A 13412-nucleotide genomic window follows, 5' to 3' on the forward strand; every position below is an offset into this window, starting at 1 on the left:
ATTTTGTTTGTTTAGTAATAAAATCAAGCCTGACCCTGTAAATCGAGTGTCATCTGCATAAGTCCAGCCATTATAAAAGATCCTGCTCACAGATAGCTTAAAGCCTAGCAAACAAAAGTGGGTGATCAGTATATAAATTTGTGGCCATAAAATCAGTTGCAAGTGGTAAACAAGTTGCACAGTCAACTGCAAACACACAGACCTGGTATATAGTGAGAGAGAATTTTTAGAAGCCACGAAGTACTGACCATTGCAAAATTTCTGCCATATCTCAGTTTCATGTTTCCATGCAGTAATCAGTAGTTAATGCAATTTAATTTTTGGATAAAGAGGAAAGAGCCTATCCAACATGTGCAACCTGATACTTTGTGGTGTAAAATGTTAAAATGGGCACCATTTAGGCACGTGTGCACATCCTGTGGGATACAATATCCTCTAATTGTTAACAGATTTCTAGGTACTACCACAATGCAAATGTGGTATAAGGGTATCTGGAAAAGCCCAATATGAGAAGACAGGATGTGTGCTGTCTGTCAGCTGCTCTGGGGACTTCCATAGAATGTCTGAGTAAAGAATGGAACCAGACATTCATTTTATCTTCCCCTTTCCTTTCTAATTTGCTGTCGTTACATATCTCATTTTGCTTCTAATAAAAAAATTGCATCCAAGTTACTTGTCTTCTCTTGACTCCCCTCCGTAGCCACCTCTGCAAGTGTCATATTCCAGCAGTCCAAACCTATTGAAACATGAGACTCCCCCACATGTCCTACTAGTGGTTACAATGTTTCCCAGCTTTTGTCTGCAAACAAAGTTAAAGGGACAGTCTTGTTTCTCCTTTTAAATGAAAGCTGAGATTCTTGCTTATTTATAGGATCCTCAAGAACGGGGGATTAAATGAATCCACAAACCATGCCAAGACATGAAGTAAAATTGGGAGATGAGAAAACTGGGGAAATGCAGCTCAAACTGCAAAACCTGCCAATTCTGTGGGAAATTTTATACCTGATTCAATGAGGGACTGTACAGAAGACAAACTGGAGTAAGGAAGACGGGGGAAGAGAATTAACTAAAACTTACTTGTGTTAATGATGCACTGCTCACGGTGGAACAGAAGGGTCTACACAAAATACTAAATGCTGAAGAGGAAGTAAATAGGGATTTATTATTTCCTCTGTCTCTCACAATACAAGAATAGAGGTCATAAAATGAAACTTGTAGGTAGGAAGTTTAAAACTGACATAAGTCAGGTTTTTTTCACACAGTGGGTGCATTAACATGAAACGCTAACTGTGCAGTAGCCCAACAACACTGTGCGGTAGTGTGCTGGGCAAAACCATGCTAATATGCTACTGTGCAGTAGTATTAGGTTACTGTGCAGTTAGCATCACTAAAAAGACATGCACCAGTGCTACTGGTGCACCAGCGAAGCTACGGCGCATTTATGAACATTTAGACGCAGCCAATACGTAATTAAAGTGTGGAACTCATTGTCACCAGAAGCTATGGAAGCTGACAGATTAGCCAGATTCAAAAAGGGACTGGACAGATTCTTTGGGGAAAGGGACATGAGCATGGGAGTTGGGGATAAAGTAGAACTTCCTAGACCTTATATACTGGGGACTGCAACTAAGAGGAACAGTGGAAAAACAGCCCCTGGTCATACCCAGTTGACTCTCCCTTTCAGCATCCACTCTCTGCCACTGTGTGACAAGAGTCTGGGCAAAATGGACCTATGGTCCGATCCTGTAAATGCTAATTCTTATGTTTTTATTCATTTGCATCTCCAAAAGGATACCTAATTCTCCATCAGCAACCAATAAGCAATAGTTACCTATTTTCAACTTTTGTGAAATGTATATTGTATGCTATATCTAGACAAAGAAGGATTTGTGACATTTATAATAAAGAAAAAATATAGCTTAAAACACCAAGTATAAATCATATGTTTTGAATATAAGAGCATAGGATAATGCATGTAAATGCTAAATGTACTATTTCTTACAGCAACAAATCAGAATGCTTGCTGTATAAGAATTACATAATGGAAGGTGTAAAATAGTCAACATTTTTTGCTGCACATTCTTATATGAATTCATCTCTAAAATAGAAGATCATTCTGCAAACTGGAAGGTCTGCACCTGATTAAGTGAAGAAAAGCTGAAGAGCATCCCATTCTTTGTGAACAACAGCTGGCTAACAGGTGCCTTGGAGACCATAGGATAGGTTTTGTAAGTAGACCAATCATCAGGAGCAAATTCCTTTGCAATTTAATTTGTGCATGTGCACAGCTGGAAAAGACTAATCACACTTTGACAGATGATGAATTAGCTAAACTGGCTTGTGTACAGATCAGTAGAACTCTGGTGGGGATTCAGTGAACAACTTAATAAGGTCATAATGATGAGTTAGTTAACCAGATTTTGCAACATTATTGTAACATATTTATATTTGTAGGGGCACTTAGAGATCAGGGCCTTCTGGTGCTAGCCATTATATAAATATATAATAAAAGGTGACCCCTACCTTTTGAGCTTACACTGTAAGCTGTGTGCCCAGATTCAGGGTGAGGGCATGTCCTCAGTGCTGGGTGGTGAGTTGGTTGGTAGGTATGCAGACTTCACAAAGGATGGTGTAAGTTGCCTCCACTGATGGCTTGCTTATAAGTGGCCTGTTTTCCTTGCATTTTTGCAGTAGTTGGGAGACAGCGACCTACTAAATCTGGACTGAGCAGGGTTGAGCCATGGCCTTCTCTGGCCCTCCTAGGATTGTTGCCTATAGTCAGTGCATCAGAGGACAAGCAATACATCCTTTAATCAACAGGGAAGAGCAGCTGTGTCCTACTAGCAGATGTTAATATAGTAGGAAGAAATGAGTAACTGGTACAAAGCAAGAGCTGCCCTTGTTCTGTTTGCCAAGACTTCCTGCCCACATACTTTAATTTCTGTTGTTTCAACAGAGTTACTTCCTTTTTTCCTGTTATTTCAGGCAGTCATCAGTATGTGCTTGCATATGTGTGTGCTCTCACCACCTAGAATCAATTAAAACAGCAGCATTTGGAGAGTGGTTTACATGTTCAAAAACAGGGAAAAGTTGCTTAGTTACTATCAAAGCCTCTTTCTTGTCAGCTATACATTAGATTGGAAGTTTAGAATTCTTCTCTGAATATAGATGCACATCATATAGCAGGGCAAACAAAAAGGGCCTTTTTTATTTATAAATCAAAGAGTCTTCCCAACTGCATCAGCTCATTAAGGTAGAGTTTCTGCATCTTGAAACTTATTAAACAGACAACATCTCAGGGGCAAAATACAGCAATGGGAGTGAGTACCCATCTTCTGCCAGCCTTATTTGGTTCTCTCTATTCCCTGACGATCCGACAGATAAACCCTGGATTTAAGCCCCTGAATTCAGCCCCTCCCCTTTTCCTGTGTTTGTGATATGTATTACTAAAAATCACAAGTTTGCAATTTCATTTTACTTTAGAGTAAGTTCAATTTGTTATTATTGTTGTGTTCCTATAGTCCTTACTCTGGCAAAGCTCCCACTGAAATGAAGAGCTACACTGTTTGGACCATTATTTTTAAACCATTTATGAAAACAGGGTTCCCCCTACCCAACCCACCCACAACTTTTTAACAAATCTGTGTCTTTAGCTTCTCTGAGTTTTGTTTCATTGACTGGTAGGATGATCTCATGACTTAATTCCATCTTGTTTGACAATGGCTGAGAAATGGTGAGTAAACAAAATGGTAAATCACCCCTCTCTGCTGTTAGACAGAATCTCATCTGGTGATAAATCTACATGATCTTTCCTTGCTGTGAACTGCATTCCAGACATTGCAGAGATTTTTTTTTTCAAAATTAGAGAGAAACAAATTGTTCGGGTATGCATTACAATAATTCTTTTCTAATCAGCCTAGTGCAATCTTCAGCTTGAAAAAAAAGCCTTCAAACAACTTAAAACTTGGCTTTCATACGTATCTAGTGATCTATTTTGCCAATGTAACCAAATCAGGTTTCATTAACAGTATGGTTAGTAAAAAAATGTTTTAAATTATTATAATTGCATTTCAGAATTCATAGACTGCAGTATGCAGTCAAACCAGCTAGATTTTCCTAAGGGAACAAGGGAGAGAATCCTTGCTTGCTATAAAAGGTGACTCTTAGGTTTCACCTGGGTTTTACAGGGTCAATGGCTAGGTAATGTGTAGATGTGGAATTGGTGAGCTCACTCTCCCCGCTGTACCCACTATAATCTGCCTACAAAGTCTTCTTCAGGGTCTAAGATATGCAGTAAAATTTTGTTTCAGGGTCATCAGGGAATATATTGGCTTCTGTGGGGTCTCCTGGTCCCATTCCATTCTTCTACTACATGAAATACATACATCTATAAAGGGACTGGTGGATTTCCATCACAGAACTATTGATTCAGTATCTGCTTGCAGATCAAAAGAGAAAGCATTGCATCGATACAGTTGCATAGAAAACGTGCATGTAATGCTAGGGTTTTTCCATCTGTAAGAAGTACTTCCCCACAGAACATGTACTTTCTGATCTCTAGCTCTACACTGTGGGAGAACTCATCTGCTGTTCATTTTCTCATTTAATCAAAATTGAGTTTAATTCGTGTGAATAGATTCTGTAATTTTCCATGACCCTCCCCTATATCCATTCCTTGGGCATCTCTGTGAGGTGATATTTTAGAATGTGTGCAGATATGATCATAAATACTTGAGCTGACTTCACCAGGGAATTGCAAAGTCAAGTCATAGCCAGATTGTGAAAAATGATAAATCAGGCTTCTAGTAGATGCAAACATTTCCAGACTGGCCATTTTGGAAAGTGTAAAATCATATAATCAACACAGTAGCTAAATATGTTTCAGTGATCACTAACAACCCATAAGTAAGACACATTAACAGCCCCCAAGTAAGAGCCAGAATGTCTCTGTGACCTTTTACAAATAACATGTATTAAACTGAACCTGGTTATAGAGAGAAAAAACAATTTCATGAGGTTCACGTAAGGATGATCCAATTTTTTTTCCAGTAAGTAAAGTAGAAAACAAGACTGGTTCTGGTAATGAAAATAATACCTTTGAAGTCTGATTGTTATGTGATAATAATCATAATGAATCAGATAAGATCTGTCCTCTAGCAACTTCAAATCACTAATGAGCCATAGGGGAAAAAAAATAAAATAAAATAAATAATTTAAATTTAGCATCTGTAATGGAAAAAGTATGTATGAGCTACTACAACGCAGAAACCAGAAAAATAAAACCAAGACAAACAAGAAATACACAGAAGTGCTAGATTCCAAGAAATTCTGAACTCCCTTGTGTCTTCCTTATTGCACCGGGCAGCTGCTCAGCTCTTGTGGATCAACCTCCAGGAGTTTTTTTATGTTGTACTAAGGACATAGTAGCAATATGAAATATGCAACAATTCATATAAAAATAAAGAACCATTTAAAATAAATTTGAATTTATGGCAAATATTTTTTTCAAGAGTGAAATCAAATTTGTTTTATTGCTTTCAAAATCAGAAGGTACAAGAGTAGAATGTAACAGCTGAAAAAGTACAGTAATGGAACTGGTGATAATGTCATGCATTTACTAAGTTTCAGTAGGTAAGCCAGCTACTTTTTTGAGACTCCTGGTTGAACTCTTCTTAGTGGAAGATCCCTTAAATAGCTGACTATATTTAGTCAACACCAAGATTAGCACAGTTATGGGAATATCAGGAAAATTTGTTATAGCAAAGTATTTAATTTATGGATAGTAACAAAAAAAAATATTCTTCCACCTTAACTTCACTCGTCATTTCTGAATAACACCAGCAGCCTTACTGATTGCAATATGAACTAAGTTCAGTTGAGGAGAGAGCATTCACTTTTTTGTACATGCAAACATTATTGGCCAAGTTCTGCTCTTTTATATGATCATGAAACCCAAATACTGAGCCTTGCAGACCTGGTCATGGTCACGGTCCTGGTCCAGAAATAGTATTGTAAGGTTCTTAGTCAGCAAACTCCATTGTTTAGAATTAATTTCAGTCATCAGTTCACACAAGGCTAGTATTATTATTATTGTTGTTACTATTATTTTTGCCAATATTTGCAAAAAAAAGCTATTCTGTAAGGCTAACTCTTGAGTACCTCCAATCAACTTCAGTGAGGTTGCCAAGGATGTATTATTGGAAGCAGACTTTGGCCTCATTAATTATTTGTTAACCACTGACAACATGCTTAGAAACTGTATAATGCACACAGGAGAAACATATGGTCCCTGCTCTTAAGAGTCAATCCTATAAAGAGATGATACAAAAATGCACTTGCATGAATGCATGTAACAAAGCAATGCTAATTAAGGATGCATTTCTGCCACTCATGTTTGTCTGGTACTGTACTTAATTCTGGAGTATTCCAGACACAGCTTTTGACACTACTCTAAGGCTAAAGGTACTGCTTGGCATCAGATGAGAAGTAGCAGGTGCTAGAAACTGGCTGGTTTCAGAAGAGATACAATGGCTGTTTTTACTAAAAAACATAGTATTTATGGGTGGTTACAACCAAGGTTTTTGAATGACTAAAATGTGTGTTCTAGACACAGAGGAATAAGGGAGGGCTTCCAGACATGACAACAGCAGAAAGGTCACAACTGGGTTGTGAAAGACAACTGCATTTTTCTGTTTGGGTTTTTTTTTTTAATTTTCTGCAAATTCCTTTGGTATCAAGATATAGTGGCAAGTACAAACAATTGAGCTGTCTCACACAGCATATCCACGTTAAAGTACAGTATGTAAAGCAATCCACTGCAGTTTGTTTTTTAACACATATGGAAGAATGCAAATATTGAGGCTTACTGTACCCTGAAGTTGCATACCCTGTCATAGGCCTACACGGAAACCACAGTGGAAGATTCCTAGTCCAGAAACTGGATTATTTGGAATTGTTCTAATGGTCCATTTACACATGGCAGTTTTTCCAATATTTTGGATCTCCTCAAAAGCAAGACTATCCTTATTAAATGTATACATGTACAAAAACTGTATTTTTCTTTTCTTTCTTTCAAGAAAGATGGTTTAACTGATAGAAAGCTAACTAAAATTATCCTTATTAACAATCTAGTCCTTGGAGGATTATTTTTCTGCTCAGTTCAATTGGTGGCTTACTGCCCAACCTGAAGGTAATGCTTTTTTTTTTTGCTGGGCAACAGTCAGAGAACAATATACTATATAACCAAGGGTTTTGCAGTGAAAAATATTTAACACTTTAAAAAGTGTCGTGCATCCAAGCAACACAACGTGGATGAAGTTCAACTGATACAATTTTGTTTCCTTTTCAAGGCCCATGAGAAAATTCTGAGGTAACTAGCTTCTCATAGGACATTGCAAGTTCAGCTTCAACAATTTCTACATTCAATTAAGTAAGTACAGTGAAGTGAGCATGAGGCGAATCATTCTTTAATTTTTTTCCTCCCAGCACCAATTTCATACCACAATGGAAACAGAGCTGAGTTCTTAGGAAACTTGAAAATAAAGGGAGGCAGAGTAACTTTCAGCCACTTTTCTTTGCAAATCTCCCTTTAAATGTATATGTTCATCACAGCAGTTGAAGTTTGCCACTGATACCTCTGAAAGGTCACCAGTTCTCCATATTCCCTTTTCAAGGGAAAATCACGAACACAAGTAGGAACTTCACAAATTTGTGGTGATGAAGGGCACTGCCACCCAGCTGCAACGAATTTTAACTGAGCTTCCAACAATAATTTTCTAGTTTATTAAGCTGTAGCTGAGCCAGCTTCTCTAAGCAGCCAATGTCACTGTTACAAGCAAGGCAATTCAGCAATTTGACATACAACTTGGCTATGAGTCCTGTACTTATTCTACAAAGTGTTTCCTGCTATTTCATCCCAGCCCTGACACTTGATTCCTAGTACAGCCTTGCCCAAGGCACTAATTTTCTACCTTAGTCTTCCCATGTGTAAAGTGGGCAATGATGATGGGTAGGGGGTGCATGTGCACCTCCTGAGTGTGCCAGTGCACCCCCTGACTGGCCGCACTCACTGCTTAGGCAACAGGCAGGGGAATCAGGTGGGAGTGCTGGTGCCCCCCATGCAAGTGCTGGCCAGGGAGTGGAGCGCCATGGCACTCCCAGAAGCGGCCACAGCCACTTCCAGAAGCAGCTGCAGTGATCGTTGCCACCCACCCAATCAGTGAGATTGGCCGCAGGGGGACTCCCCTGCACATCGTTGACTTGTTGCGCCTGTCCCCCCCATCCCGCCCTGACTAAGGCAGCACTAGTCGCTCATGAAAGTGGAGATGATTTATACTCATCTCACAGGATAGAGGCTGTGATGATCCTTGTAACTGGTATTTGTAAAAAGCAGTCTACTGCAGCTGATGGTCAAATATACGTGGGTGGAGGTGGGAGGAAACAGCGTATTTTTAAATTTTGAATGAAAACAAACCCTTTGTATAAACAAAACATCAGTGTCCCATTGGAAGGCAGAATGGTAACCATGTTACTTCCCGGTGCATCACTGGCCCTATGGGTTTTTGAGACTCAAGCAGACCACAAAAGGGATCAACTTGCTAATTTCACTGGAACAGACACAACATATTTCAATACCTGGACACTTTCAGTTCCTCAGTTAATTGGCAATAATACCAATACAAGTTCCACTTCGGAAATAAGAAGTGCAAAGGAATGGACACAAGCCTTGCCTACTATACTACATGCTACAATACAGACACTTTTAATATTAATGAATACATTAAATCTACTCAATATCCCACATAACAATCTTAATAGCCCTCCCCAAAATAATCGGGCTATCCTTACGGCAATGTATAATCACATTAGACATGATAAGGTTACATTTTGGAAAGCAATGCATTTCACAGGCCTACATAAATTTGTTTAAATCTTATCTGGTCGTAAACCATTGCCCATAAGGGGACTCTGTTTACCAATAATAGTGAATAGTGAGTATATGGAAAGCAAGGTGCTGAGTCGTAAAAGCATTTATGCAGCACCTAAAACAGCAGATTAATGCTGACAGGGTAACTGAAACGTCAAGGAGATTTCAAAGTGAAGCAACTCAGAAATGCAGTGAACAACAGTGTCCCACTTCCATTTACAATATAATGGCTTCAAAGTGCTCTTTACTTTAACAAAAGACACGCTATGCAAGTTATCTTGGCAGGTATTCCGGGGTGGAGATGGGGGTTGAAGTAATTATAGACCAAAAGCTGTGTGAAACCTTTTAAACTGAAAAAAGAAAAAATCTACAAAAGCCGAAAGGAGCAGAGTTGACACTGTACCTATCATTAAGAACACTGTATATTTCAAGCACCTAGTTTTGCATTTGTATTTATCTGAAATTCAGTGTTTATTTTATGCAAGTAATCTCTCTCTCAAAAATGATTTTAAAAAATCCTAAAACACCTGAGAGAGGATTTTCATTGAAGTTGCAACTTTTCAATCCAGGAGACTGCTCCCTCCCAAGTAACACTGAGAAAAAGGTCGAACTCTAACTTCTCATGAAGAGATTAAGACAGCTTTCAGTGGAGTGTCAACAAATATATTTGATTCTTTCCAGTGTTTATTTTCCTAGTAATGTCAGGGAGTGCTGTCAGCTAAAAACACAAAGCCAGAAACCTTGCTTACACCTCATAGGACATGCAGGACCATACTGTATGTAAGGATGGAAATGTGAAGACTGGGTATTCTTGCCAAACAAACAAGTATTCTTGCTTGTGTATGCTAACATCAGGGCCTTTTTAACATGTACACAAACAAAGAAAATATTTAAAACACTTTTCTTTCACATCTGAATGATTTTGTAATTAACATGAATATTAAGGAATTAAACTAACTCTTTCAGGCATCCTTGACCAATTGTGTCTGTGTTGCAGGCATAGGTGAATCCAGGGTTTAAAAAAGGGGCATGTGGAAATAGCAACCAGTGCCACAGGGGTAACTGCACTCCCCTGCTCCCAGCCACCCACCTCTGCACCAGGGCAGGCAGACCATGCCATGAGAACAGGTGCCAGACACTTTTAAGAAGTCCCTTACATAAGAATCCCTCCCCCAGCTCTCAGTACCACATCCTGTCCCCTCCATACTCAGCAGCACCTCCCATCCCATTCCCCACAAAACCTGCCCTTTCTATGTATAGCTCTGGCCAATGTTACCACTAGCTCAGCCAGCTGGAGCAAGGGCTGCAGGGAGTAAGTGTGTGGGGAGTCAGGCTCAGCGGGCAGGTGGCCTGTCCCTGCACCTGCTCCCAAGGCTGTTGGGGGAACACCAGGGGGGACCAGGCACAGCTGCTGTCCCTGGCTCAATGTGGCTCCCCATCTAGCCTGGCTGGAACAGAGCAGGAGCAACTCTGGAGCTTCCTCTGCCCCAGGCTCAGCCATGGACAGCAGCAGTGGTGAGAGGAGAGGTACAGCTGAACATGGAGGGGAAGGGAGTGTGTGGGAGTGGTGGAGATTTGACCTGCTTCAGAAACTTGAAAATCCCTGGCTGCTGCTCCCACAGCATGATCTGAAAGGGTTGTGTGACTGTGCTGCCACACTCCCTCTGGATCCACCCCTTGCTGTGGGGAAACGCATTATGGTGCACTCACCACGACTTTTACATAGCGTGTAACATTATACTTCTACCCCTCTTCTAGAAGGAATATTTCTGCTGAAAAACTGGGAAGTGTACAGCTAGATGGTTTTACGTGCAGCTGTTTTGATACAATACCTTAGAAATGCTCTCAAATCTCAGTACCACACTGAGGGGCACTATAACTACAGTGATGCGAGGGAATGAATAATCTTTAAAATTTGCCTTTTTGTGTCCAAGTCTTTAGGATCTCAGGTTCAGACACCAACTTACTGGAAATATTGAATTATGCATTATAATAGGTTTGAAAAAAATTACACAGTATACAGATGGTACAATAATAATGATCACAGCAGACAGCAGTGATATCATCTACCAATTGTAACAAGGAAAAAACTACTATTTTAGTTTCCTTCATAAGCTTTCCTTAAGAATTTTCTTCCTTTCTAAATTTTGTATTGGCGAAAAAAGGCCCAGAGACTGTGGTTGGGGTGAGTGGTAATTAGAAGTTGTAGAGACACTAGAAACACCAAAAAATTCCTGAGCCAGAGTTTGATAATGCAAGACCACCACAACAGGGGATCTGACAGTCCAGATTCCTTTGCTTTCTCTCAAAGTTTAACTGTGCCCAGTGGATCAGTTTTCCCTTTGAGTCATAAAACCCAGCTTTTCTTCCATCTTTTGCATTAAACTGAACACACGATTTTAATCTGCTGGCTCTTTAAACAGGTATTATGTTCTATATATTTAAAGGATAAATTAAATAAAAAGAACTATGCTTGGGGAATATGCTGCAACTATGAGAGTGAGACAGATCTACAGTGCAAAGGGACTGAAACTGCTAATATAGCAGCTGGGCTCCAAATTGATGAAGTGAAGCATCAAAGATGCTAGCAGGCAAAATTAAATAATAAATCTGAACTGACATCACAGAACTGTTTTAAACTGGAAATTTTTATGGTATCTGTTTAATGCCATACATCGTACAATACACTCACATCAAACATTTGCAGGAATAATTTTTCTTTAAAAACTGCAAGGACCTACAGTAGATTGGAAGCTTTTCAGAGCTGTTGATCCCTCTGAAGTTTCCTTAGCTCTTACATCATCTACTTATTACTTCCAATAAGTTGGCTGTACATGGCAGCATTGGCAAAGTCTCTTGGGTTTTAATACATGCTATTAACCTTAAACCATCCCTTAGTAGCTTATATGCAAACAATAAAGTTGAACCTTAAGAGTGCAAACACTTCACTGCTACTATCCATCTCCCACAGGATTTGCATACAATAGACCAGTAAGATTATGAGCTGAGCTTGTGTTCTAGTTTGGGCAGGAATGTAAACTGTGCCAGAGATTGTTATTGTATGCCTGCAAGTTTAGGCTGGGGGAAGAGGGGAAGGGAGGGAAGAGGGGAGAGGAACAACACCAACACCCTCCATCTCTATGTAAAAATGCAATTTTCTTTGCATCTTTTTCCTACTACAATTTGCTGGGCATACAGTTTATACTCATGAAAAAATACTATCCATATAAATGGAGAGGACAGGAAAGAGATCCAAACAATTTAGTGCAAGACACTTAAATATTTATCTGAACACAACAAACAGGTAAAGGAAGAGCAAAGATTCCATACATTTCACTATAAGGCAGATGGTACTTTTTATACAAGATTTTAAATATGCTGCTTATAATAAGAGGTAGAAAATATCAAAAATAATATTTAAGAAAACATCTTTTACCTTAAAACAATTGGTTATTTAGCTAAGTTTTTAAAAAGTCTTCCTGTTGCAATTTTTTTTAGTTAATAGAAATAAGTCAGGCTATGGAAGCATAAGCTTTCGTGTTCTATGTAATTTTTATTTACTGGAAAAGAGGAGAACATCTTCTATTATCTGGTCAGTGCTGAAGCATTACCATGAAAGGAATTTTGCCTTTTTAGAGGCTATAAATTTGAAGATACCTAGTGGGAAGGTGCAGTGATTCCTGAACATATAGCACTGCATGTAGCAGGGTACAATTCTGTATGTAAGGCAGCAGAACAACCAATACAATACTGATTTTACTGAGCACTAACTCTTTCAATAAGCCAGTAACAACCAGAAAAAAAAAATCAGTTTACTTAATCTTCTCTAGACGAAATGGGTTACCACAGAGTCAGCACCAGCTGATGTTCTTTGTTTCAAGGAAGTGAATGGTTGCCTGTGAGACCACTGGTCTACTCATGCAAACCATGGTGTAGAGTAACCTAGAGTTTGAGTAACCATGGTTCCTGTTCATGTCTCTTAGTTCAGCTAGGAGATGCTAATATTTTCTTCAGCACAATTCAATAAGGCATACATTAAATTTGATGTACTTTTTCATTGGAAAAGTAGTGTTAAAGCTCCTCTTTTCCCTCCAGCCATTTCCATTTGATAATTTTCATTGAATAGCTTATAAAAAGGAAATTTGGGATTTTATACATTCAATCATGATAACTATCAAATAGTAGAGCAATCAAATGATGAAAGTGTCAGATTCTAACTTAAGCACAATTCTAGAAGATATACTTTATATATACGTGTGTATATGTATGTGTACTTGTGAGTGTGTGTGCATGCACACACATGTACTGCTTTATAAATTATTCAGAGCAATCCAGCCACATATCCTCTTGGGTCCTGTTTCACCAAAGAACAGGACTGTCCAGTCTGGAAAAGCCAGGGTCTTTTCTAAGGTCCAGGTATGTTCCATTACTCACCCAGGAGTCATCTATGGATTTCCTGTCAAAGATGAAAATAATTTCCTGAATT

The 13412-nt window shown here is 39.0% G+C and overlaps 1 protein-coding gene across 1 annotated transcript in view; it reads right to left on the reverse strand.

The window, feature by feature from the left end:
- Window positions 1–11570: 11570 nt before the first annotated feature.
- The window catches only part of LOC109309921 (oxysterol-binding protein-related protein 3-like), a 37261-nt gene continuing 35419 nt past the window's right edge, over window positions 11571–13412 (reverse strand). The window contains exon 12 of the mRNA XM_019534821.1: window positions 11571–13382. Coding sequence (XP_019390366.1) covers window positions 13286–13382 — 97 coding nt within the window. The 3' untranslated portion in view covers window positions 11571–13285. The remainder of the gene's footprint in view (window positions 13383–13412) is intronic.

The sequence above is a fragment of the Crocodylus porosus genome, unplaced genomic scaffold (genome assembly GCF_001723895.1).
Source record: "Crocodylus porosus isolate Cpor-Errol unplaced genomic scaffold, CroPor_comp1, whole genome shotgun sequence".
Taxonomy (NCBI): domain Eukaryota; kingdom Metazoa; phylum Chordata; order Crocodylia; family Crocodylidae; genus Crocodylus; species Crocodylus porosus.